The sequence below is a fragment of the Scomber scombrus genome, chromosome 23 (genome assembly GCF_963691925.1).
Source record: "Scomber scombrus chromosome 23, fScoSco1.1, whole genome shotgun sequence".
In the NCBI taxonomy this organism is placed as follows: domain Eukaryota; kingdom Metazoa; phylum Chordata; class Actinopteri; order Scombriformes; family Scombridae; genus Scomber; species Scomber scombrus.
The window spans coordinates 15,928,194-15,954,164 of NC_084992.1; the positions used below are offsets into that span (position 1 = coordinate 15,928,194).

General features: G+C 39.8%; 1 protein-coding gene across 2 annotated transcripts in view; it reads left to right on the plus strand.

The window, feature by feature from the left end:
* The window catches only part of LOC134005478 (protein phosphatase 3 catalytic subunit alpha), a 69,382-nt gene that overhangs the window by 20,436 nt on the left and 22,975 nt on the right, over nucleotides 1-25,971 (plus strand). For both annotated transcript variants that reach the window (XM_062444394.1, XM_062444395.1), the window contains exons 2-7: nucleotides 9,298-9,498; nucleotides 18,872-18,996; nucleotides 19,567-19,678; nucleotides 20,121-20,266; nucleotides 21,067-21,206; nucleotides 25,166-25,243. In XM_062444394.1, the coding sequence (XP_062300378.1) occupies nucleotides 9,298-9,498; nucleotides 18,872-18,996; nucleotides 19,567-19,678; nucleotides 20,121-20,266; nucleotides 21,067-21,206; nucleotides 25,166-25,243 (802 nt within the window). The remainder of the gene's footprint in view (nucleotides 1-9,297; nucleotides 9,499-18,871; nucleotides 18,997-19,566; nucleotides 19,679-20,120; nucleotides 20,267-21,066; nucleotides 21,207-25,165; nucleotides 25,244-25,971) is intronic.

Consider the following 25,971-nt stretch of genomic DNA (forward strand, 5'->3'; position numbering starts at 1 on the left):
TGACAGTGGCTACAGGTCACAGACTAAAGAAGTGAACTGCTCTGCAAACACCATTGTAGAAAATGAGCTGTCAGAGAAATTGTACTTATTTTTCAAGCGTGCAATTTGTACTTGCTTTACTTATGTTTTACTTATTTGTGAAATAATGAAAGTTGGAGGTTGGAAAGTTATGTAATGTAATCAGAATAGATGTATTTATTGGACTTATATGGACTACCGCAAGCATAGTAGTAATTAAAAAAACAACAACACATAATTATAAATAGATTTAAATCATAAATTATATCCACAAATGTTCTTTCCAACTAAGCAGAGCAGAGTTCTACACACAGCGTACTCATGTGCACGGGTCACGTCAGGATCCCATTCTGCTCCTGTGACTATGATTAATCGATCATGACATTGAACGTTCACATTGTGGTAAATTCATCTCACTTTCACTCACATTCTGAGTCACTGTTGGAGAGGAAAAAACTAACCGCACAAAGCAGAGGAGTGCACAGAGCACTGCCAGTCAAACAGCAGGCTGAAGTGAGGCTGATAGTAACCAGCTGGACATGTTTTACACAGTACGGTCCAGGCTGAGATTAAGTTAGTTAAAAGTTCAATATTGATCAGCTGGTCTCAGCTGATGTCCGTCAGTCCAGCAGGTCAGTTTACATCACTGACAGTGATCAATTAGTTATCATAACTTTAAAGCAACCTGTGAATCCTCCAAGTGTCACACAAACAATACAGGAGCTCACTGTGTTCATCTGACCTCACCAGCTAAAATCATATTATTCAAATTACAAGTTCTGTTCCTACTACTACAATACATTTTGGTTTGCTATTCATTTTAATTAATTTAATTTAATTTATAGGAATGAACTGAGCAATTGAAGGTCTCAATTTAGTAATTTTAGGGCATGAATTATTAATTACAGGGAGCAAATTAAGTAGTACAAGAGTACAACTTATTAATTCAAGGTTAGGATTGATCATTTGTGTGCCCAAATGATAAAGTATGTTATCCTTGATACCTGCTGGGCTCGGTAACATTACTTGCCTTCATGGCACGATATCTGTCTTTGATGCAGACCCCCTGAGTCTATCGACAGTTCTGCTCAGTCCCTTTTTACATTTTTATTTCCTTTGATGCTGGCTCTTTCTGTTCTCTTTCTCTTTCTCTTCTCTTTCTCTCTCTCTTTCCGTCTGTCTCTGGGAAGGTGAGTGTTGTTGTTGGCTCTGCTCTGCTCGCTGCCTCGACCACAGAGGTAATCACTCCATTCCCATACTGCACACAGATATAATCGGCAGACTCAAAAGCACTGAGCTTCAAAGCTACACTCTGCTAAGCGTTTCGTTCAGGGCAGACTTCTATCCCCACTAATGCATGGTAGAGAGGTTCACACCAATTTCCAAGTGACCTTTTCACCATTAGTCCTAAAGCCTGCAGGCCCTCTGTGGTCTGTCTACGGTGGCCAGATGGGAAGCCTTGTATGTTCTATAGGCACTTTAATTCTAATACGTCTTCATATGACATGATATTAAAAACCGGAGTATCCCTCTTTGCTGTACTGAGTCGCGTTGCAAATACCAGGTGTATGGATTCAGCTGTGCCGCTGCATCAGCTCAGTGATAGAATCCAGCTTGTTAACACTTGGCTTTCGCACAATCATCCAGCAATATAAAGTGTGCAATAAAGCGGCCGCCACATTTTGGCAAGAAAATCTCACATTCTAGAAATGGCTTTTCCCATTTCTCGTCCAGACACTCGCTCATTGAGTTCAGAGTCAATTTAAAATCTTTTTCCATCTATTAACGTACACAAAATTGCTTTTTCTGAATCATCCTAAATATTAAAAATGAAGTATTCTATGCCGACTCTGAGCAGTTTTGTTCAAAATAGAAAAATCATTAAATGGATGGAGGGTATTTTGTAGGATTAGTTTACCGTCAGTTTCTGTTTTATGATTTCTTTGTTTAAGAATCTTCTTAAATTAAGCTGGCAGCCATAAGTCCCCTCTTGAATATTGTTTTAATCCTGCTGTATTATAATAAAGCATTTGTACTGTGGACGGTGGGTGCCATTGTGCAACATGAATTTATACTGCGTTAATTGTATGTAAGGAATGCATTTCCAAGGCGTTCTGACTCATAAATTATTGATTGACAGCGTTATGGGATTTTTACATGGGCTGCAGAGGGAGGCGGAGTTGCTCAAAAACTGAGACGCCAATTTCAGACCTGACATATAGATGCCATGCTGGTGTATCCAGTGTGTGAGGTAGACCATATTGCAAATAATTTATCACCTGGTGAATATAATGTACTATATGGTTCAGCGGCTGCAGCTCTTTCTTTGTCGGATTAGATAGCCATATGATCTCAATCTTCTGCATTATGCATGTCAGGTAATCAGCTGCGGAATAGACTATGTGTAAGTGAAATAATGAAGCAATGAAGCTTCTGCCAGGTGACATTTGAAGTTGAGGCGCTTTCTGATGTGCAGTATGTCCTTTAAGGGTGCACTGATCGATTGGCCACCCATTGAAACTGGACTATTCTATGCCTGATCAGCTCAGACCGGAGCCGGTGTTCAGTGTTTTATGTGCAGACCATTAGGTGTTTATCGAAGAACAACTGCATTTTTCTAAATTTAAATTCATTAATCTGTTTTTTTTATTTTAGGCTATTGATTACACCAAGCTAACGAAAATTGGTATTGGTTGGAATTGGTGTCGGCAGGTCAGGCTTTTAAAAAAAATCGGCAATGGGAATCAGCCAAAAGAAATGCAATCAGCGAAACCCTAATGTGCTTTGTTTCCTACCGCCTACAGAAGCTTGTGCATTCTGCTCATCCTGGACTCGTAAACATATCCCGCTGTAATTCAGTGTTGTTACGTTATTTAATTAACAAACCCTGACTGTCAGCAGAGAGTGAGTTGCACACTCTTGGTGCCCTATTCCAACCTTTGGCAGTCGTCTTCCGCACATACAGCACACACAGTAAATGCTTCATCACTAAAAGGCTTTCAACTGGAAAAAAAAAAGTCTGAGTGCAATTGCTTTTTTTTTTTCTTAAATGAGCTGGAGACTCAATATATTCCGAAGTGCAGCTACATTTCGGCGTCACTCTGAAGCATTATCACACATTTGTTAATGTGCTTGTATGTATACATCCTCCTTTTCTCTATATGTTGCGAACAAATAGCGCTGCGTGCCACTCCACTTGTTGTTCTGTCTCACCTTGTATTGTATTTGTGTGCCATTTGATCAGATAGGGAGTTTCCACTTGATTCATTACACAGAGATCTTGCTTGCCAACCACTTACCTTGCCTCAGGATAAATAGCACAGAGAATATCATCTTTCGAAAAGGCAAATGGATCAAGGGAATAGTGACTGCTATTTTGTTACGACTAAGGAAGCAGAGTTATAGATCGGTATCACGCTTCAGATCAGACACTGCGCTGCCTTTTGCATAATAACGTCTGACCATGCAGTCAAATTACTTCTGGTATTCTATGCTTTGACTGAACTGACCTTTCTTGCTCTCACACATAGTTCTGAAGTCTTTTGTTCTGCCTCAGCTCCCTGTTGGTCCTGCTGAGATTTCCACTGGTCGTGCTGAGTCTTAGGGGAGGAAAATTGCTGGTGTGGTGGCCTGTCTGGTGGAAGGGGTGGAGGGTTTGACGAGGGCAGTGACAACCTGAGTCTCGCCCACACTTCGCCCGGGCTCCCCGCCGCATCATGCGTTGTCAGCAATTTCTTGGGGGACAATTTGGCATCTGATGGAAAGACGCTCTGCATCGCAGGATTAAGGCTTCTTGCCAAGCAGTCTGATTATATTTGTATAGTCTTAAATTACACATTTATAAGATTTAAAGGGATCCCTTGTCAGAAATATTAGCTGAAATGGAATATTATGTTTTCATTAATGTATAATCAGCTGAAAAATACAAGTGTTGTCTTTTTGTTACCTTAGAATGAGCCCTTTATATCTACATAGAGAGTGGGTCCTTTTCCAAGGAGCCTGCCATGTTGCACTGTCATGTTTCTACAGAAGCCCAGAATGGACAAACCAAACACTGGCTCCAGCAAGGGCTTTTCGTGTTTTTTGGGTTCTCCTACATGCTTGAGGATGGTGAGGGGAGGGGTATATTTAGCTACTTGTAATCTGCAACATCACCACTAGATGGCACTAAATCTTATACACTGGTCCTTTAAAAGAATTCATTTATTTTATCTATTCCCACTCATTGGTCTCAATCCCAACCCAGTAAGCACAATGCCGACTGATTGTTTTTTCATCCAGAGGCAGGTGCTATCAGATATCTTGCTCTTCATGGTTGTCTAGGGCAGGCAGCGTCAATGTTTACCATAGATATTGCAGTGCAGTTGATGAAACAAAATTTCACCATTGGTGTCAGTAGGGGTACTAGTTAGATATTGACTGTAAGGCCATATTACATGGGTGGAGATGTATTATTTCAATAGAAGCACTCCATGAGCAATTTCTGATGCTATATACTTAAACAAGTACACAACATCTTTTAGTTTGGAAGTTATATTTGCTCAGTTGTCAATCCCTCTCCTGAATATCAGTGCATGCGACTGTACAGTTGTGGATTCTGTTTGTAATGTAAGAATGAGCACACATGTTTCAGACAGCTGACAGGGCTGGGAAGAAAGGAAAATGATGTACAGGAATTGTAGACGTCTGATCACGACAGATTGGGTCAGACTCACAGTTGCACTCTGTGTTCTTCGCTAAATGAAGCCAGCGGCCGCTTGGTGAGCTCTGCCACAGCCTGTCTCGCTTTCTCCAATTAACTTGATCTGTCCAGCGCCATACGACTGCCCACCACCCGCTGTCTCATTCCTCAGAGAGATCGCATTAGCTCTGAACTACACCAACCTGAACATTTCAAGCTGCCTGTTTTTTCTTCTCGACAGTTTCAGACGCACTGCGCCCTGGTGTAGCAGGTCTCTCCAGGATCACACCTGAATGTCTGCCGTACTCGAGCATAATTATTCCTTTTACAATTGCTACATGAACAAAGCTGCAGCTGCGTCTGATGATCTATGGCTTTGTGAGTTGAAGACCTAAGACTCTATAGAGGGAATATTGCTAGAAACTGTGCTGACCAAAAATGGATAGTGTACTTTTATTAAATCAACTTTAAGGTTTATTTTGCACGCCCTCCTGACACTCAGGTTTAGTGGTCTGTTAGTCTTTAAACATAATGGCTGATGGATGGCTTTAATTTGCAGTTTGAAATTACAACGCGAACCTGAGACAAATTATCACTAAAAATTAAATCATACTGCAGATTTTTTTTCTTTTTTTAATTCCTCTCTGACCCTCTTCCGCTCTCTCGTCATTTCTCTCTCACGCTCTCATGCAATTTCCCGGTTACATAAGAAGGCCGGGGGGGGGGGGGGGGGGGGGGGCAGAGAAATGGTCAAATTAATGAAGGCAAAAGCAACCAGCTAATGGAGACCATTTTTGAGTCAGACTTTGAGTTTCAGGCAGACAGCTTGGGGTCAGTTTATGCTCTCACAGCCATAAAGCTCTGTGTAAAAAAAAAAAAGGATGGAGAGATGCATGGGATTATTGTCAACAATCAACAACTGCTGTGTGGGAATAGCCTGATTCTGTTTTTTTGGGGGGGAGGAAATGGAAAAAAGATGGTGAGATTTTTCTTCTTTTTTTTTCGACGGTCAGTAGCTCATATTGAAATGGTTAATTACTGCAACGACTGGAAAGATGTGGCTCATTATTTACTGCAGTATTCGACACCACCATTTATTTTTCTTGCTCAAATAACAGAACACAAGTAGCAGTCTGATCATTTTTCCTCCTTGATGGAGTTGTTAATCCACATTTTGTTTTTTTCCTTAGCACAGAACTTTTTAAATTTTTGTCATTGGAGAAACGCCTTTTTTTTCTTTTCGTTAGAGTGTAGAACCTACCATTACAATGTGCCATGTAATGTTTTGGCAGAGGTGGGTGTTACTCTTGTTAATAAGAGGGCTGTTAGAAATTCCACAAGGGGAAAGTTCACAGTGTTTCCATTGTCATGACTGTAGGAAATGGAAGGTTGATGTGTTGAGAGGCTGCCAGTGCGCCAACAACCACAGCTTTCACGTGGGTTATTTCTATTAAAGAATAATGTTATTCTTCAACGTTTTGAATTTTAGAACGGGTTATGTCACCTCAGTAGTAGCAGATGTGGCTCGATCAGCATCCAAAAGCTTCTCTGATGTTACCAACCAATTGCTGTAGTGTTTTTGGGAACACCCATCCTCTACAAAATTGCTATATAGTCAACTCAAAGGCTGACCTTCCCATCGCCTATGGATGTGCATTTTCAGCAAGCTGTGGTGATATTTTTATAGCCTTCTGACGAACAATGATTGGCGTTCATGGAAACATCAAACAAACAACCATTATAAGCATTATATATTGGTTCTTCACAATGAAACTAAATGGTTTTACCCTCAGGCGATTTGCATGTATCCTTTTATAGAGTGGGTTCACCACCAGCTACTTTTCCACACAAACAAAACATATGCTTTGCTAAGAAGAATGAAAATAACTTGATTTAGTATCACAAAGTTCAGATTCATGAAGGTAAAGTGATAATAGAGAGTAATGATTAATTAGCCAACACTGTGGGATATAGAGTAGTGTAAGTACTTTATTCCCTGCTCTTATCTGACAGTTCTTTACATTTACGGGTGAGATATCTGACCACATGAGTTTATTATGACAGCCAATTAAAATCAGTGCTCCATTAAAAGCACACCCCTGATTCATCGTCAGCAGAGATCCACTTTTCTGTTTAGCTGGACGCCCCCAAACAAGTTCATAATAATTCACCACAGTATTCATACTGTATGTTTCCAACATCTCAAGGGGCCAGCGTGGTGTGGTTGTATAAGTCAGAAGCCCTAAGGCCCTGCACTAGGGCTAGAGTTGCACAGCAGGTGCTCAGGGGAGGCCAACCTGGGGCCATGGGTAATCCTATCTCAGATGGGGATTTCTGAATGTCCCAGATCCTTGAGCTGAGACATTAGGCTGATATTGAGTATTTGACATGAGGTGTTTGTCCTGAATAAAGTTTGTGTGAAAAGAAAAGATATTAGTAATTTTGGTCGTCAGTGTGCAGACTTACAAATGATGGTGGTGGTTGTTTTTCAGATGAAGAGCTGTGGTATAAGTACTTTGTATTGACAGTGCCAGTTGTCCTACATTAATGTTTTGGCACATAGAAGGAACTAAATGACTTTCTTTCAGATGTAGAACACTACAGAGCATTAAAACAGGAGGTAAAGAGCAAAACATTGTGAGATGGGAACAATATCCTTGTTGCGATATAGCCAAGGAGACTAATAGGCAGACGATGGTCCAGGTCCAGACGCCATCCTCGATCTATAACTGATAAATTACTGAGAATGATTCAGTTTTGACAGAGCTTTTCTTGCCTTTACGGAACTGGTTTACCAGCCCAGGAAACTCCCAGACCGATCGCCTGTGTTGTAACTCACATGATACTTCTCAGCCAATCAAATCTATGCATTCTGAAAAGCATTTTGACTCGAGTGAGACACACACAAACACACTCACATACACACACACAGGGGAGAGACAAGACCAGAGACAACAGTCAGAGAAATAAGCGAGTCAGAGAAAAGTAATTTAACATGGCCTGCTCTAAAAAGAGAAAAGTAGACAATGAAAACAACTTTTAATCAAGAATGGACTGACTCATACATGTTCATTCTTCCCACAGGCAGTCAAAACCAGTGAAGCGACACAACGAGACAATTAAATGTGAAAACTGACAATATTGTTGAAATATTAATAAAATGTACTTTATTTATTGTCAGTTGTTGACTACATGCAGATTTTGATACAAGTACTCATTATAGTGTTCCAGACCTTCACTTGAGGAAATTTTCTTTAACTTTGAAATTTAAATGAACACCACTGCCATATAGCTTGCCAGTATATAAATGGTGACTTTTATTGAAAGTGTCAAAAATAATTATCCACTTTACAGATGGCTTAAGTGTTTTATTTAGAATCGTAATTCAATTCAGAATTTAACTCCGCAGGACCAGTAAACCTGTAATTTCAACGTACACCTGTTGGAAAGCTTTAAATACTGCTGTTGAGACACCAAATATCACATAGCACAGTGAGACACAGATTAAGTGCAGGTCTGATTACCACTGATGTAGCGTTTGGGAAGAAGGACTCAACAGTATTGGCTTCCTGGCTTAGTGCATTAGTCACAGCCTTGTGCTACGTGCAAGTCTACAAGTGGACGTTTATGAAGAGCATGTCTTTTTTTTTTTAAACACTAAGGCTGCTGAATTGAATATTTTTTTAATTTGCTTCTAGTACCTTTTCTGTCAGTAATTTGCTCATCAGGGGTTTTGTGAAAAGGAAAAGTTTGCATAGGAAAAAAATGGACACCATCTATTTTTATGCTGTAATTAGATTGGAAAGTTCACTGTTTTTAAATGAAAATGCATGCAAACAGGATTCAGGCTTTTGAATGCATCGGTTGTATCCAAAATTGCTGGAACACACTGAATTGCTGTGAAAAGCTATCTTTTATACGCCACACCAATTATTGAAATTGACAGCAACAGAGATTTGTTGTGGATTTGGTTATTCCAATTTCCATGATGCCTTCAAGACTCTCAGAAATATTCATACTTTTTTCTCTTTTAAATAATTGTGAGTGACAAATAAATAAAAACACGTCCATCTCTCTTTAAATCATGTCACAGTAAATCAAGTGTGTTTTGAATAAAGAGACACATACATATTAAATAGTGCAGGATAATATACTCACACTATTTAGGCATACATGATAGGCTTTTAATTTAAACAGACAAATACTTACTTTTACTTTTACACATTACCATTTTAAAAGTGTAATCCCGTTAGCAGTGAATATTGCCAAGAAGCTAGAAAGCTGTGTGGGTCTGTTATAAATATTGAAAAATTGAATGAGTCACAGATCATAGCAGCAATCTGGTAAATTGTCTCAGAGGGTGGGCTGGAATCATGGGAGTGAACACTTAGCTCCCTCTCCTGCGGGGAGTCGATCCCCTGGAAGGTACAAAGTACCTGCTAATCAAACAGCTTAAATGCCGTTTGCTCAGTGATGTGAAATTAACTGCGTATCCTCATAAGCCTTTTGTCAATGAAAAATATATTAAAGCACAATGTGTTTTGAAAGTATATCAGCTGTAATCATGCTTTTTTTTTTTTTTTTTCTCACCCCTGCAGCTGTCCCGTTTCCCCCTAGTCACCGGCTGACGGCTAAAGAGGTGTTTGACAGCGATGGGAAGCCTAAAGTGGACGTGCTGAAAGCCCACCTAACCAAGGAAGGCCGCGTGGAGGAGACGGTGGCTCTGAGGCTCATAGGAGAGGGCGCCGCAATCCTGCGTGCAGAGAAAAACCTGCTGGACATCGAAGCCCCTGTGACAGGTCAGGAGTCAAATGTAGCACATGAGAGATGATGATCCACTTTTAGAAACTAAAGCAACATCTCTATACTCTGGCATGAAAAGAAAAGGTTGTCCAAAACTTTTCAACCCAGCCATTTCCTGTCATAGTGTACACCAGTGAGCCATTATATGAGTCACATCACAATTAAAATTGCATGAAACGATAACACAATGACTTGTGCAGCTCTAACTGTTTGCTTGATGTATTAGGATACTAGCAGATACATGTGTATTGGAATAGAAAACACACATACTGGGCTCTTTTAAGAGAGGACTGCATGCGTAAAGCTACATGAAAACTTAATTTTCTTAATTAAGTGAGTCATTATGCCTCCAGGCTGAGTGTGGACGCTGTAGCTAGCCACACCAGAGTATTTTAGGAAACACACAGGTTTAATTCATCCATTTTGCCAAAACTAACTCACTCACTTGGCTCCTTCATGCATTAAAACACTGTTCTGACAGCAAAAAGCTCAACAAACTGTTGCTCTTTTAGTTACTTGGCTGACTCCGAATACGCCTGCTAACCTTGGAAAAAGATAACAAGAAACATTTACCTCCTTTAAGCAACACTACCAAGCATTCTGTTAAAAGCGTGAATGCAAAAACAAACTGCATAAATAGCTGTAACATTTTCTGTTATTTGTTTGTGGAAACTAATTTTTCACAAGATTTCTTTTTTTTTTAAATTCATTTAATTTTTTAACAGTCGAGCACTTATTCTATTAACAGCGCCCTGGAGCTGGAGTTGAGCTCATTCATGCTTGCCTCTGTGGAGCAACATACTGTAGTAGGAGGCTCACTGATGCATATGCACAGACCCAGTGCATCTATTGTTGTCTTTCTTCCTGGTCAAGTGCCCTGTTCCTCCATTAGACTTTCTGATGAGGCTTCTTTGATGTTGTTGTAATCAGAGGCCGAGACCTACTCAAAGGATCTATGGCAACCCCTCATTTTCTAATACAAGACCATTCCCAAAATGTAGTCCATAGAGGACTACGCTCATATTTGGCAGGCATCGCACTCACTTATATTCATGAATGCAAGGTCCTTTTTTAAACAAAAGCATGGCTCTCAGTGTTTATGGAAGCCATTATGATAAGAGAATATCTTATCTAGCTGTTTAGGAGAGCTAGACTCAAAGGTGCAAACATGTTGGACAATCAGAAGCCATATTTGCCGCCTCTGTGTTCATGTTTGCGAGAGAGGTCCTGTTACACACAGCTAGATTTCTGATGAAACTTTAGACAGTCATGTTATTATTAACTGGCTTACTAACTCAGAGGTTTTTGACTGGTTAATGACATTAGCATGACAAAGTATCACTGGATGAAAGGAAGGAAAGTCACCATTTGCAGCTGTGCACCAGTGTATTTACGACCACTAATTTCTATTCCAGGCTGAAATTCGACAAAACTGCATTGCTCTTCCAGTTTAAACATGCATTGAGGAATTTTTATAAATTAATGTATACTACGGCTGCCTGAGTGCGAAAACTGGAGATTTCCACCGGCTGAGAGGCTAACTTCTGGCAAGCTCTCTGCTAACTTAAATAGAGATAAAATAATTTAATCGTTCGGCTCTTCTAGACTTCCAAATGTTATCAGACTGAATGAATCAAGTTCTGATGCTGAAATGAGTTATTTCACGGAGGTTGTGTGATGTTTAAAATAATTAATTCACCATTCTACAGTTGCAACAGGTGTAGGCTACAGTGGAGACTATGACTCAAACGTGTCGACAGTGTTTTGTAGTTCCTCTCACTGCCAGCAGGGGGAGACAAAAGTTCTGCACTCCAGCTATAAACTAAACACCACTAAATAATTTAATTTCCATAGCCAAACAGTAGACTATTTGTAAAAATTGAACACATATGCACTATAAGTAAAAGCTGTGATCTTTCTCAGAGATTGCAGTAGTTCAGAGGAGAAAAAAATAAAGTGACAGTGGCTCTGATATGAACCTTAAATATGGTCTGAAAATATGGTAGCGGGAAGGGGAGAGATCTGATAACTGCCAAATAGCGCAAATTAGGGAGTTAATCAAACTATTGAAAGAACAACATGTAAAAATGTCATATGATTTCCTGCCTTAGCCGGATCGCAATCTGGTTTTCTTGTGTGTAAACATGCTCTAACACTGACCTTCCGCTGTGATCAGATTGTCTTTTAGATTCTGAGAAGCTAGTGTGTCACTAGCGAACATGTCATTATTTTAGATTTTTATAACAGCTGAAATGATGGATTGGCCAGTGAACCTCCTTCCTTTTGTTGTTTTACACAGAAACAGTGGACTGCTTCTGTTCTGTGTGCAGGCAGAGGATCCTGCGGAGCTGTGTGTGTGTGTGTGTGTGTGTGTGTGTGTGTGTGTGTGTGTGTGTGTGTGTGTGTGTGTGTGTGTGTGTGTGTGTGTGTGTGTGTGTGTGTGTGTGTGTGTGTGTGTGTGTGCATGCACTTGTATACACCAGCGTGGCAATGAAGCACTTCTTTGCCTCCCACTCAACACCCCTGTCTCAACCCCTCTCCCACTCAGTACTCATTTTCAACAAGGATTTCTCTTGTGCGCGTGCCCGTGCTCCTGCTGTGTTTCCCTCTCACGCACGCACGCTCACTCACAGACTGTTCTCTATAAACATTACTTTCTTTCTGAGCACTGGCCTCGTTCCTCTGTCTGCCATGTTTTATCATTCCGTGTCCTGCTCTGGGTCTGTTTCTCTGCCTCTCTCTTCCCATTAGCACACCCCCAATTGCAACATGACACATGGTCAGCAAATTAGTATGTAAATATTTATCATAGATGCAAAGCTCCGTGACATGACTACTATCATTCTCTCCCTCTCTCTGTGCTTCTCACACTCACATAGCCACTTCCTGGTTGGGCCAGATGGCAGGTGGGGTTTTCATGGAAGGAGGGGTGCGTGACGAACAGAGCTGGCTTAGGCCACTGAGTACAAGCTGCTCCCATGGCCTTCGCACAAGTCACCCATCAATAGAGCTCGCACAGCCACATCACCAGGCAACAGCAAGCTTTGTCACAGCTCATACACCTGCTTCTAGCTAGACCATGTCAGAGTTTAATCTATAAATTACAGTACCACACTTCGATGCTCATTTAATTTGAGCGAAGTTAAATTTTTCATTAGATGGTGAGGTGACACTGCACATTATGTTTCTGTAGAAAACAACTATCAGCTTTAAATATCTATATTTTTAGCTAATACTTTGTATTTTTTTCAACCCTCAAATATCATAATTTGTGTCAGTCACAAAAATCCAATATCTGCCAGGCTAGATATCCCAGTTTAAACCTTTAAAGATAAAACAGAGGTGTCATTAAAGGGTTTGTTTGCAAAGTTATGAAAGAAAAAGAAAAATCTGTTTAGGGCTGGGCAATATGGGCAAAATCAAGTATTACTATATGTTTGACCAAATACCTCAATATTTATAATAATATAATGTTGTAGGGATGACTATTGGTGCTTTCACAAAATATTTACGCAATGAGATTTTGATGAATAATCATCAGTAATCATCTTAAATCTTCCTTGTACATCAAATTTGAAACGTATCTCATAGCTCCCCAGTACATCAGGCTTTATTCACCAAATGTTTTGGGGTGTTTTGACTCTGATGAAGGCAAATTGTATCTAAAGCCATGACTAATAGACTGATATACTCCATAATTATCTCTCAGATACTGATTTCCACCAGGCTCGAAAATCCAGTATTGCTCGGAATATAATAGATTTTACCAACATGATTTGCACCAGTGGTTCCCAATATTGGAGTCAGGAACCTCTCAAGATCTCACAAGATAATCTAGAGGGGTCATAAACTGATTAAACAGGAAATCTTACTGGTGAGTTTTATCTCCTCTGGCCTCTTAAAAATGAGACTACACAGGATTTGTAGACATGTACAACATGTGATGAAGAGTAATTAATAGGCATTACTTTGCAAAAAGGTTGGGAACCAGTAGTTCACATAATAATTATAAATATTTAAAAATTGTTCAGCTGTTCAAAATCCAACTTTAAATCAGATGTTGACCTATCTGGGTGCTGCTATTTGTGGTAAAAGCAGTTTTGTAAACATGATATACAGTTTGATGTTGATAACAGATTGCAAGCTCCACCTCCGCCTTTGCATAAATGCATGCTCCGCAGGATATACAGTAACCCTCAAGAGAGTGCCATCATAAAATGAGGGGGGTTTGTTATCATCCAGTCTCAATCAAAACATGATCTGGCACAGTCTGCCTCACTGTAGATTTCTCTCGCTCAATGAGCCCGGCCTTTGGAGTGGCCTGTGTAGGTTCTGAAGCCAGGTTGTGTAATGCCCACCACCCACTCAATAGCTGCTGCCCGCTGATATGCTGCTACTCAGGGAGATCACTTTAGCGCACAAGCAGGAGATGGCCAGAACAAATTGTTTCTCGCTCAGATAATGTACTCCCACCTGCTCTTCTTATGTGGGCTTTGGTTCTCACCTCGTTTTTGTGTGTTGTGTGACAAGAGGGAGGGAGGCAAAGCATGTCTGTAGGTGTACTGGAACAGAGCGATGGATGGATGGATTGTGTTTTTTTTCTGCTGTGATAAAGCAGAGCCCGAGCTGGAGGAGTGAGCCGCTGTAGCGTTCCTGTTAGATTTGCATTGAGCAGCGTCGTAGGCACTCACACAAATGAGGCGACTACAATTGACAGTGGCCGTTATATCGGGTCTTTTTGGCCAGTGATTGAACTTTCGCCATTACTGTGTCACCCTGCTGTTTTCCTCACCAGAAAGTGACAGCTTTCCAAAAGGTCAGCTGGAGGTACAGTCCTCCCACACAGTGTTTTTGACATGCGCTTCAGGTGAAACTGCAGCCTCTTACTCCCTCACCGGGATCCCTCCTGCAGCGCTGACTTCTAAAAACATGAAAATATTGTTTATTTCCCAGAGAAGACTGTGAGTTTAAAGCAAGCTCACGCTTGTGGTTTGAATCTAACCCCTACATTTCAGTGGCAAACTGTAAACACTGGATTTTCCCAATAAATGCCCTCTCGGTGGTCTCTAGAGCTTTAAAGCACTGTTTAATGTGAACAGTTGCTTTACAGAGAAGATTATTTCATTTTACATACACCTTTGTGTTTCTACACAATGGATTCACTGCAGTGTTGCCATTGGTGACACTCAGATGTTCTTTATCAGGTCAGCAAAGGCTTATGTTTTTCTGTTAGTAATATAAACCGCCATTGTTGAAAGGCTTCGATGCCATTGGGATGTTTCCATAGCAATAACCAGCTGTAGCCTCATACACCCTCCTAGACAAAGCCAAATGCATCACTTTGTATTGTTAAGTTGTGTTGTCCTTTTGTAAAATATTTATGCACATTGTATTGCTTCTTGGTATTAAGTTGTACGATACATTGCCTTACTCACCCATAACAAAGCATTTCTAATAAATAAAACAGTGTTTTTGTTTCTTTGTACAATTATGCAGTTGATGTTGTTTCTGAGGCGTATATAGTGCATACAGGCAATGTAGGTTTTAGTTTTCTTCAGACTTTCAGACAAGTACATATTTTTCTCAAATTTGATGTTTTTTTTAAACATTTGAATGCCACACAACCCAAGTTAATTAGGTATTTGAATAAAAACAAAAACACAACTACATTTTTAAATCATAAATTAAATTGAATGATTGCAGAAAAGCTGCTCCCCATCTGCCTGTCAACACATTGCCAAACAAAATTCATGTTCATTTCTTACAAAAAGTATGCTTTTCTGAACAGCATGTATTAGATGAGATTAAAATTGCAGAGTACTCAAAACAAAACTGAACTCCCTTTGTATGTTCCTGAAAAGGACACATCTCTATCAGTTACAAAAATATATAGGGCTTTACTTACTTGACAACAAACATAATTTTTTACTTTTTTTTAATGAAGAATATAACACCCACATGGTCATGCACCATGAATTATTATTGGTTAAAAATAATTAGTATGACAAAAATAATATAGCATGGGTTTACTGGTAAAATGGGTTTGGGTTAGGGTTAGGCAAGTTACTTGCTTTGGTCAGCCCAAACGTCCAGCATGTCATCAAGGAATGCAACTTCTGCTGCATGAAGTACAGAAACTATCAACACCAACCAAAGAAGGTGTGAACATTTTGTTTTTACTTTCAAACAGCAGCAATACTTTATTAAAGGTCGAGTCAGTGATTCTGGAGAAAGATTATTTACTACATTTTTGTCAAATTCAGTGAATATCTCCTTACAGACCACTAGTTGTCCATTCTGTGTGTGCACTGAAAATAACCCGCGGTTCATACACTGGCTTTGGAAATGAGAAACAAACAAAGGGGGCTTGGACCGAGTTACAAAATACTATTCCAGCCAATCAGCAGGGGGCATTGGTGCTCATGAACGGCACAGGGGGAACTCATCAGAGCAGATGTCTGTGAGAGGACATGACAGTCTCTTGTCTCTCGCAACTGATGAATAGTGGAAGAGAATTGGTCATGGCCAATTTCCATAGAAAGTGTTATCTCATGGAACAGAAACACTTCCATTTTATTAAATGCATGAACTGACACTGAATGTGAGACAGTATCAAGACCCCTGCTGCCCCCCTGCTTTTTCTTTACGCTCTGATTGTGTTTCTGTCGCCTATAGTGAAGCGTAATCTGAGGAGGCAGCTGTTTAAATCACACAAATATCTTGCTGTATATGTTTAACTTATTACCGTATAGATGAATCAATCAATAAAAACACCGTTGATTTCTTCCCGTAGAACCAACATGCAAACTATTTTGGTTCAGTAAATTTCTGCAGTCAGTCAGCCTGATGAAGCTCACGTTGTCCTCTCAGCTAAGCAGGAGCTATAGCTGACAGTGGACAGAAACACTGAAGGCTGGTCGATTGACAAGTGAGAGTGTGGATGAAAATGTTTTTTTCTGCTCATGATAATGTGTGAGATGAACAGAAGTGACTCTACCACTGACGCATCGCTCTGGATTCTGCCATATTTCTCTTTTGGTCATTGCCATGGCAATGCACATCCATGGATTTGGGGGGCAGAGCTTCTTGAAGCAGCACAATGAGAGGGATGTATTTGTTTGGGTGTTTGGTTCAAACATCAACAATCTTTCTCCACAATAACTGACTCTACCTTTAATTAATAGTAATACAATTGAATTTTATTTATTGAAGCACCATTTGAGCCATTGTTTATTCCATTAAATCAGTTTTCCAGAAATTGTACAACCGATCTAAAATAGCTCAGCGCAACATGTTTGCAGCAGAGTTGACTTGATTGCTAAAGGGAGTGAGGACGTCTTTAGAAATTGGACACAAATAACAAGGCTCCTTTTTGAAGTTGGTTCCTACTGTGGATTTAAACAGTTACACAGTGTGGGTTTAATAAAAGACAAATGGTAAAGCGGAGGTTTACGATACAGTCAAGGAGAGCTGATTCTCAGAGCTGTCTCATGAGGCTCGTAACTTGAGATAATTGCTCTCCAACGCTGTCCTCCAGTTCCCACTAATTGGGTATCTCTGAAAGTCTTTTTCACAGACTCTTATTGTAATTCTTGCTGCTAGATACAGTTCATAAAGTGACAAACAGCCATGCGTAAATGAAATCTGTGTCCTTTTCAAATAGATTTTCATCAATTCACCCTGTTTAATTGCTTTCAGACTGATGAAGAATAGATACTGCAGCACTTTGACATCAGACATGGATGCCATGCTCAGTCAATCAATCAATCAATCAATACCTAATTGCCATGTCAGAACAATTGATAGGAATTTGCATTAACATAGCTCTTAAAAACAGATAAAAAGCCACACACAGTTAGTAGATAATGTAGCAAAAGAAAGAACAGCAAAAACTGTTATTCAAACATACATATTATAATCATTTCCTGTATAGTATCATCTTTAAATGTCTTGGTATTGAATTTTCTGAAACCCAAACCATTAATGACAGCTGTTATGGGTAAATGCCATGGCCACGTTTTCTTTTCTTTTATTTACATGAAGAAATGTATCAATAATACATAAGTTCTGGTGTAATCGAACCCTCAAACCGACATTTAGAGAAGCTACAAAGTTGACCCAAGGCTCTTTAATCAAATGACCTCTCATGCATGCTGTCAATCAATATGGACTAAGCAGCAAATCTCAGATGACCTCTGCTCTTTTTGGCTCCTCAGGGAGTAATAGAGTATAGGGTCACAAAAGGTTATACAAAACCAATCCGCACTGAGCTGCTGATTTCTGACACGTATGTGTTCAACCACAAAACTCTCCCTGGACATTATTTAACAGCTGCCTGGTGTGCTGTTAATGGCTGTATAGAACTGATATGACACTAGATCGAAGTAAGTCAAGTGATATAGAAGACTGAAGCATGATACATTTACATGTTCGGGTCAGCCGAACTTGCTCTTAGCAATTACCTGTTTGTAATTGCTGTGACAAGCCAGATTTGTAACAACAGTTAACTTAACAGGATATATTAAGAAATGGATACAAGTGAAGGCTTTCCAGTGGTTACAGCCAATGAACTTGTGTATTTGGCAAGGCAAGGTGTCTTCAAATTAAGTCTTACTAGCCAGTTGAAACACCTCAAGGTTATAAAGAGGCTGAAAGAGGATGTGGGGAAGAAGAAGGGCACAAAAATGTACACTGAAGCCACTTCTTATGATTCCTTTCCATATTGGAAAGCTACTTTATATAGAAATAGTGTGCACTGAAGTATTACAGTTTAATCTTGGTCATTCTTAAAAGAACAAGTCAATAGATCTAACTATAACTAGCTGGGAATGTGACTTCTTACTATGTTCATTTTTCTTAATTTGAATTGAATAGATCCAATTTAAAATCCTCAATTTAGGAAATGTTTTAAGTTAGGAAAAGCTCCTGTTTTTTTGCCAATTATGTACAAATCAACATTGTTTTCATGTTCTGTTCTGTCCTTTGCATAATTTCATGGTGTAAGCAAGGGCTTCAGAGCTGTCTGTCTTTAATGGTGCCTTTTCAGTAACAAATTAGCAGTTTGCACAAAGTCACCACCGTCAAATCAAATAAGCCAATTGTAAAACTAAATAGCAAGATGCCAGATAAAAATTCTGTTTAATTATGAAAAGCCACTGTAGAGCCATGTTTTCCAGAGTTAAAGATACTGCATATACAATATAGTCCTATATCTCATCTTTACTGGGATAACGGACGTTGTTGAAGCTCTCACCTATGATGGAAAATATGGAAAAAAAGCCTCTCACAGTGTGATAGAGACTTTCATCTGCTGTAAAAATAGCTGATATCCTGATGTGCTTTTGTTCTTCTTTTTCTGGCTTATTCCAGTGTGTGGAGACATCCATGGGCAGTTCTTTGACCTGATGAAGCTGTTTGAAGTAGGAGGATCACCAGCATCCACACGCTACCTTTTCCTGGGGGACTACGTTGACAGAGGGTATTTCAGTATTGAAGTGAGTCCTGTGTATTTGTTTTTGTCCTCACAAGGGTCTAATCAAGTGTGACACACTCCATGTGCCAACCGAAGCTGTGTTTATTAATAGCTTTCTTTGAGCGCAGATCAAATCAGGCTGCAGATGAAGTGGTAATAGGCTTTTGTAATAACTTCAAATGTAGCCTGGATTGCAAATGTCACAGTATAGCTTAGGGTTATGTAGAGAGAGAGAGTTTTAATATGAGGCAAAATACATGTGTTTAATCTGAGACTGGGGGTTGGAGTTTACTTGCATATATATCTCCTGTCATCTCATCGTCTGAAACATTATACTTTATTAATAAAACATATTTTAATGGAGTGTGGCGTGTGTCCTCTGATGCTTCCTCTGAAGGTTTGTCATCTCTTCGAGCACGCTTGAAACGTGCCACAAAATGTACTGCATGAATGTTTCATCATAAGCAGAATTGCTTGTATTATGCGCTCTGTGAAATTGACAAAGTCTGCCTTGATGGTTTATGTTGCCGGTGTTATTTAAAGATGACAAACTAACCATTCCCCAATTCTTTCTTGTTCTTCTTTGTTTCAGTGTGTGCTGTACTTGTGGGCCTTAAAGATCCTTTACCCCAAAACACTGTTTTTGCTTCGTGGGAATCATGAATGTAGACATTTAACAGAGTATTTCACATTTAAGCAGGAATGTAAGTAATGCTTCGGCACTTCATTTTCTTTTCCCTTGATCCAAATTAAGTGTAAGCAGTCTGGTCTGTGAAGATCTATACAGAATGGAAAGAAAATTGAGTTATTCTTTCTAAAAAGCTGTTTATTATGCATCCAGTGCAGCCACTGACCTCAAACGCTCACTTAAAAAGTGCCCTCTGGCCTGCTATCAGATTGTCGGATTTTTGCCCTTCTTGATATTTACCCATGTCAGAAGAGCTATTTCATTTGGACTCAGACAGAGAAGGGGGAAAAAACACAAAAGCGCTGTGAAATTGTGCTGTTTTTAAAATGTGTTTGGGATGTTTTTGGCACTTTCAAGAGCCTTTCCGTCCCAGACTAGCACACTGCCCCAATGTATGAGAGCAACGTTGTTTGACTTGGCATGCCCTTCCTTCCCTGCCCTGTTTCCCCCCATGACAGGTAGAATTAAGTATTCAGAGAGGGTGTATGACGCATGTATGGACGCCTTCGACTGCCTTCCCCTGGCTGCACTTATGAACCAGCAGTTCCTGTGTGTACACGGAGGATTGTCTCCAGAAATCACAAATCTTGACGACATCAGGAAAGTATGTGTCTGATTCGAGACCATTTTCTCTTATTATTTCATAAAGCTGCACTCTGTGTTTGTATGTGTGTGTTTTTAACAACAGGTGGCCCTTAAAGGCTTTAAAAATACAGAGCATTTATTGAAAATCTTGTTCACTTCATGTATTTCCTGCATTCATCAAAAGTTAAGGAGGAAAAAATTGCATGATGTTGATTCTCCCTGATATGTCTCAAATACTGCTCAGGACTTGGACACGGGGGACTTTAAGCACTGGTCTGGTCCTCACTCTCATTAAAAAATGCTGGAAGAGTCAGATCCTGCTTTCAAACTAATTCAATAATTCCAAATGGATTTTGTGGCTGCAATCAGAGGGCATACATAATAGAATTAGCTCAATTGAAGTGTCCATCATGCTACCCATCCAGTAATCCACAAGCTTTTGTTCGAGAAAGCGCTATCCCTGGCTGAAAGTAAAGTCGTTTAAGTTCATTGCTCCAGAAGAATAGCTGCCATCGAGTTTTTTTTTCATGGCTTTCCAAAAAAAAAAAAAAGAAGCCTTTTAGATACTGAAGGATGAGCACTGTCTTTGACACATCATCCACACTGCGTATCTTAAATATCCCTCTCCTTTCTACCTCGAATAGAATTAAAAATCGCCTCAGCAAACATGTTAGTTGGAGTCACGATTTAATTTTGAAGGTGGCAGCAGAAGCACATGGCCTTCACAGAAGAAGCAAAATATTTTCTCTGCAATAGCATGTGCAGTTTTTTTTCCCCAGTCGAACAAGCTGACAAGAGTCCTTATATTTCCCTCCATAGCTAGACAGATTCAAAGAGCCTCCAGCATATGGACCAATGTGCGACCTGCTGTGGTCCGACCCCCTGGAGGACTTTGGGAATGAGAAGAGCCAAGAGCATTTCACACACAACACAGTGCGAGGCTGCTCCTACTTCTACAGGTGTGTATTTTGTCCCTCACAGTTAGTGGAAACTTTGGAAGTAGCAGACAGGGGACGGCTGTCAGACAATAGTATTTAATTTAATTAAAAACACCAACTTATTGTTGTAGCCATGAGATGAAAAGCTTGTGTCCTGTTTTTTGCTTTGACTTCTTTTAGGAAAAATAAATCATCCACTGATTAGTTTTGGCTGTACTATCGATGGAAACCTTATTGTTAAGTGATTTTCAAGACAATGAAGAGTTTCCAAGCTTTCCTGATCAACACAGGCAGAATATTTGAACATAGAGAAAGGTATGGTAGGCAGACATCACCAAGAGTTGATTAATCAAGAAACCCTCCTGCCAAATACAGTATTCATTTCTCATCGCTTCATTTTTTTGGGTTTCTTCAGCTTGTCAACTGCTGGTGGGAGACCAGCATTTGTAAGAACATGGTGTGCGTTAGACTACTCCCAAAGACTCCCTCTTAGACTGTCTCCAGTATTTATGTAACCCACATTACCTTAAATTGAGCTGAGTAACTGAACAGAGGAAATGCTCGGAGCACGCAGCTCGCACTGTTGCAAAATGTAATGAACTGGCACATTACCACAAGGCACAGTCCTTTCTCTAAATGCGTTCGGTGTTCCCTCTGCTCATTACGGCCTGAGCGATGCTTACTTGGCCCCGGCGTGCCTGGGGCGAGCCAGCAGGAGTAGTCAAAAACATCCGTAGGCTCTTAATATGCATTTTTCTCTTTGTTTTTATTTTATTTTTAATAGCAGGTGTTTCATAACTAACTTCTTAAAGGCCTTGTAAAATGGAAAATACATTTAGCCAGTTTTAGTCCCGTCCCTGTGTTAATTTTTCATTTGTCTGTTGTTATTTGCCAAATATATATATTTATAAAAACGTTTTTAAAAAAAAAATCAGTATTAGAGTATATTTACATCAAAACCTCTGTCTTTTCTCTTCCTGTAAAATGATTTCAAATGTTAAAAATGAAATGTTTGATAAAGGCCTTCACTCAGGGGCTTTCACTCAAAGCCCCACCCACTTGTTGTGGTTTTATGAAATGCAAAGGATTAGTTTTAAATCCCTCTTGTAACTGTACACTGCTCAAATATTCCATTTCACAGGGAAATCCGTCACAGTACAGAAGCCAAAGATGCTCCAACTTCCATTTCATGGGGCCTTTAGTCGTGTTTTAATGTCCATACTTAGAAATGAACTCTTAACACTGCTGTTATTGTGGATTTGTGAGGGCAGGCGGACTGCCTTTACATCTTCTGTTAGTTTATGTTAGCTTGATCCACTACTGGTTTTGTGGTTAAATATTTTTTAGTCTCTTGTCACTTCACTGAAGAAAAACCCAACAGAAATGTTAGGTATGTGGCCTTTTTACCTCAAACTACTGATTTGACTGTCACATGTTTGTGTTGTACCAGCATCTTGGTTAACCTTCTGCCATTTGGTCAAAATTCCTTCTGGAGTCTTGTTTTCATCAGTGTCCTCCACTTCTTCTGCCCAGGGGATGGTCACTAATTGGCATCACGCTGGCATTCAGGATTTATGAGACGGTTTAAGCCAGACAGAGAGAGCCATTGCTCAACACCCCTCCCCAAAAACTATCAGCCTCTTTGTTGCTTCTGTCTTGCAGCAACCAATATTTTCCCCCAGCGCCGTAGGCACGCTCGTAACTCTTTTACAAACGCAATTCAGGCATGAAATTGCAAGTTTCGAATATGGTTGCTTTCATTTTAGCCTCTACTCAGCAGCGTAGATGTATCAGCCTAAAGTGATTTTCTTTTATCACAAGTATTAATCCAGGCTATTGATGTTATCCAATACTTTGATTTTTAACATGGTGAAGATGAAGTCCTTTCTTGCAAAAGTTTTCAAGTTGTCCATGGAGCTCATTAACATCTGTGCCCTGTTGTTGGACAGATGGGAAAAGCTCTAAACTCAAACTGCCAGAAAAAAACAAACTAGGCCAAAATGTATTTTGTCGACTAAAAGTCTCCATATGGCATGTATCTACATCTGCTGGAGGAAATCAAGTAAGAAATAAAATATTTATTCCTAATTTCTTTCCCGTCTCCAAAGAAAAAAAAACTCCTTGTATCTTATATTCCCTCTCGGCTGCTGCCTCCTTTTCATGTTCCTCCCAGCAGATGTTTGTTGTGATTGTCAGGGATGCATGTGCTCTCATGTCGACATGCCCCCAGATTGTAAATGAGCCTTTTGATTTCAGTCTCCCATGATGGATTTTCACACAGATGTCACAAACTTGTTTTCCTTCACGCTTTTTTCACCTATCTTCCCCGCACTTTATCAAAAGTCTGTACCAAAGGACATTGAGAGATGCGATAAAGCTGCTAGCGTGGACAACTTCACAACATTTTAGTATGCTCATCATAAGGTCTACTGTGTCGTGCTGATTACAGTGAAAAAATCAAGTCTGAAAAGCAATTTAAAAATCAACTGGGTGCATTGAGCAGCAGTTAGTGGAAAACAAAATTCATGTGGTACTTCTGCTTAAAGGTCAGTAACCAAAATGTATAGTTTAGTTATGATTGCTGCATGTGGGTGTTGTTCACCGTTGTTGCCTGATTATTGCAGGGGTGCTGAGTTAGGATTACAGAATTTAGCACAAAAACACATCCTGTATTTTGAACAAGCACATGATGTTCTTTCGTTGATTCTCAAAGGTTTTGGTGTTTCATTGCGGTTTATGTTGTTTTTTTTTTTGATAAATCACAGAATAATAGGACAGCCAAGAAAAAAAATAAGTGTGAGTTAGTGAGAGTAGCTATCTTTTATGAGTTTGGGATTCCAATCAGACTTCTCAAGATCCCAAAAGTTTAACATTACACATTAATGCCCTCATTTGATCTATCTACATCTACATCAGACGAGGCCACAAGATGCCCTCAAATTCCATCCCCGTTGCTGTAAAATCTGTGGAGAGATTATTATTATTAATCAGGCACAAATTTCAGAGATGAAACTGCAAAAAAAAACCTTTAATTTAGCCTCTGCTGTTGTTGAAAAAATCCTCCCACATTCACTAAGTGTTTCAGATGTAATGTGAAGGTGTCACTCTTTCATTGTGAGCCGTCACTCACGTTGTTTATTACACAGCATCCCACGATTCACAAATCCTGACACCCACTGGGGTTTATAGGAAGTTTGTTTGAAGCAACTCTCATAAGTGTTGTGGTAACGCCGTTTTTGATCGCACTCGTTTTAAGATCAAGAGATCTCGCTTTAGAAATGCTGTTTGGCAGCGATGTGACTTGGGCCTTTTTCATTGTGAGCAAAAGGAAATTTCCAATGGAAGCTGGTTCCGCGAGAATGAAAGGTTGTAGAATGGAAAACTCTGAAACCTTACTGTAGTTTGATTGTTAGCAGCAGGTTTTTGGTCTCTCTGCTCACAGACTGAATAGATCAGCATGAGCATAAAACATGCTCTTACACTCCCTAGCGATTGCTTTTTTCTCCAAGAAATAGTCTGCTATGAATCATGTGTCATACTTGACATTTTTTGAGTTTCATTCTAAAATAAAAACCGCTGTTTGAGAAGGATCAAACTTACTCCTCTTACAGTGTGAACCCTTGTTGGAAAGTTAAGCATATTATGGGTTATTATTTAGCTTATGAGTCACTGTAATACCATGGCTCACGAAAATGTTGGCTTTTTAGAAATTAACCAGCCTGTTTTAAATTTAAGGTAGAAGTTTAAATTGATATGAAAGCCTTAAGTTACAGCTGAGCTTTCAAGGCAATGTACTTCTTTATGAGCCACAGTTGATTTTTAGAGCAAATGAAGCTTCAATTGAGTGTTGTATATCCACTGTTTCTCTGAGCACAATCAATAATACCTGTGACTTATTTGTATTGATTTGTGCTTCTTGATCTTACTGGGATTTTTCTTGATCTGTGAGTAAAGCAAATGTTTGTCTCTTTATTCAACAGCTACCCTGCAGTCTGTGACTTTCTACAACACAATAACTTATTATCTATCATCCGGGCCCATGAAGCGCAGGATGCTGGGTGAGTGTTGTGGCATTTCGTCTTCTCACATCACATTCACACAGCAGAGTGACTCAGACCAGGGTATTAGATGAAAAGCTTCCCCGAAGCTCTGGGGGTTTACTCGAACCAGTCTGGAGTGCAGGTTCGCTGGAGTCTGAACTTTGAGAGAAGTCGTGTTAATCCAAGAAATGAAAATGAATCCAGCAAGACGAGTCCGTTGGCCAGATGTGATGTGACTAGTATGATTCATGCAGATCCTGTCTGAAGAATTCTGGCTTAAAGTTTGTTTAGGGAAATTCTCTCACACATGTTGTTTACTACACATTCAAACAAACATTGCTTAATAACCTAATGTGAGATAAACACAAAAGCACTACCCAATTGCACTTTTCTTCGTAAAACATTTAGGCATAGCAGGAGGTAACAGTGCAAACTGGACTACTGTCAAGGGTACTGGAAAACCTCTTTTACAGTGCAGAGTTTGGTTTTTTAAAACGGACAGGTGGGTGGATATGTCAAGCTGATCTCCCTCTAAGCTAGGGCAAGGCAGTGGGAGGCACAGCACACAGTTGTTTACCATTGCACTCCCACAGAGTGGTCACATGGGACACATCGCCACGTCTCAGATGAGGTTTCTGCCCCAAGCCGACTTAATAATGTTATTCAGGTCCATCTATGTTTTCATTGCGATTGGTACCTTTTTTTACTCTGAATAGTTGCTGCACGGTGTGGTGAAGCAACTAAAC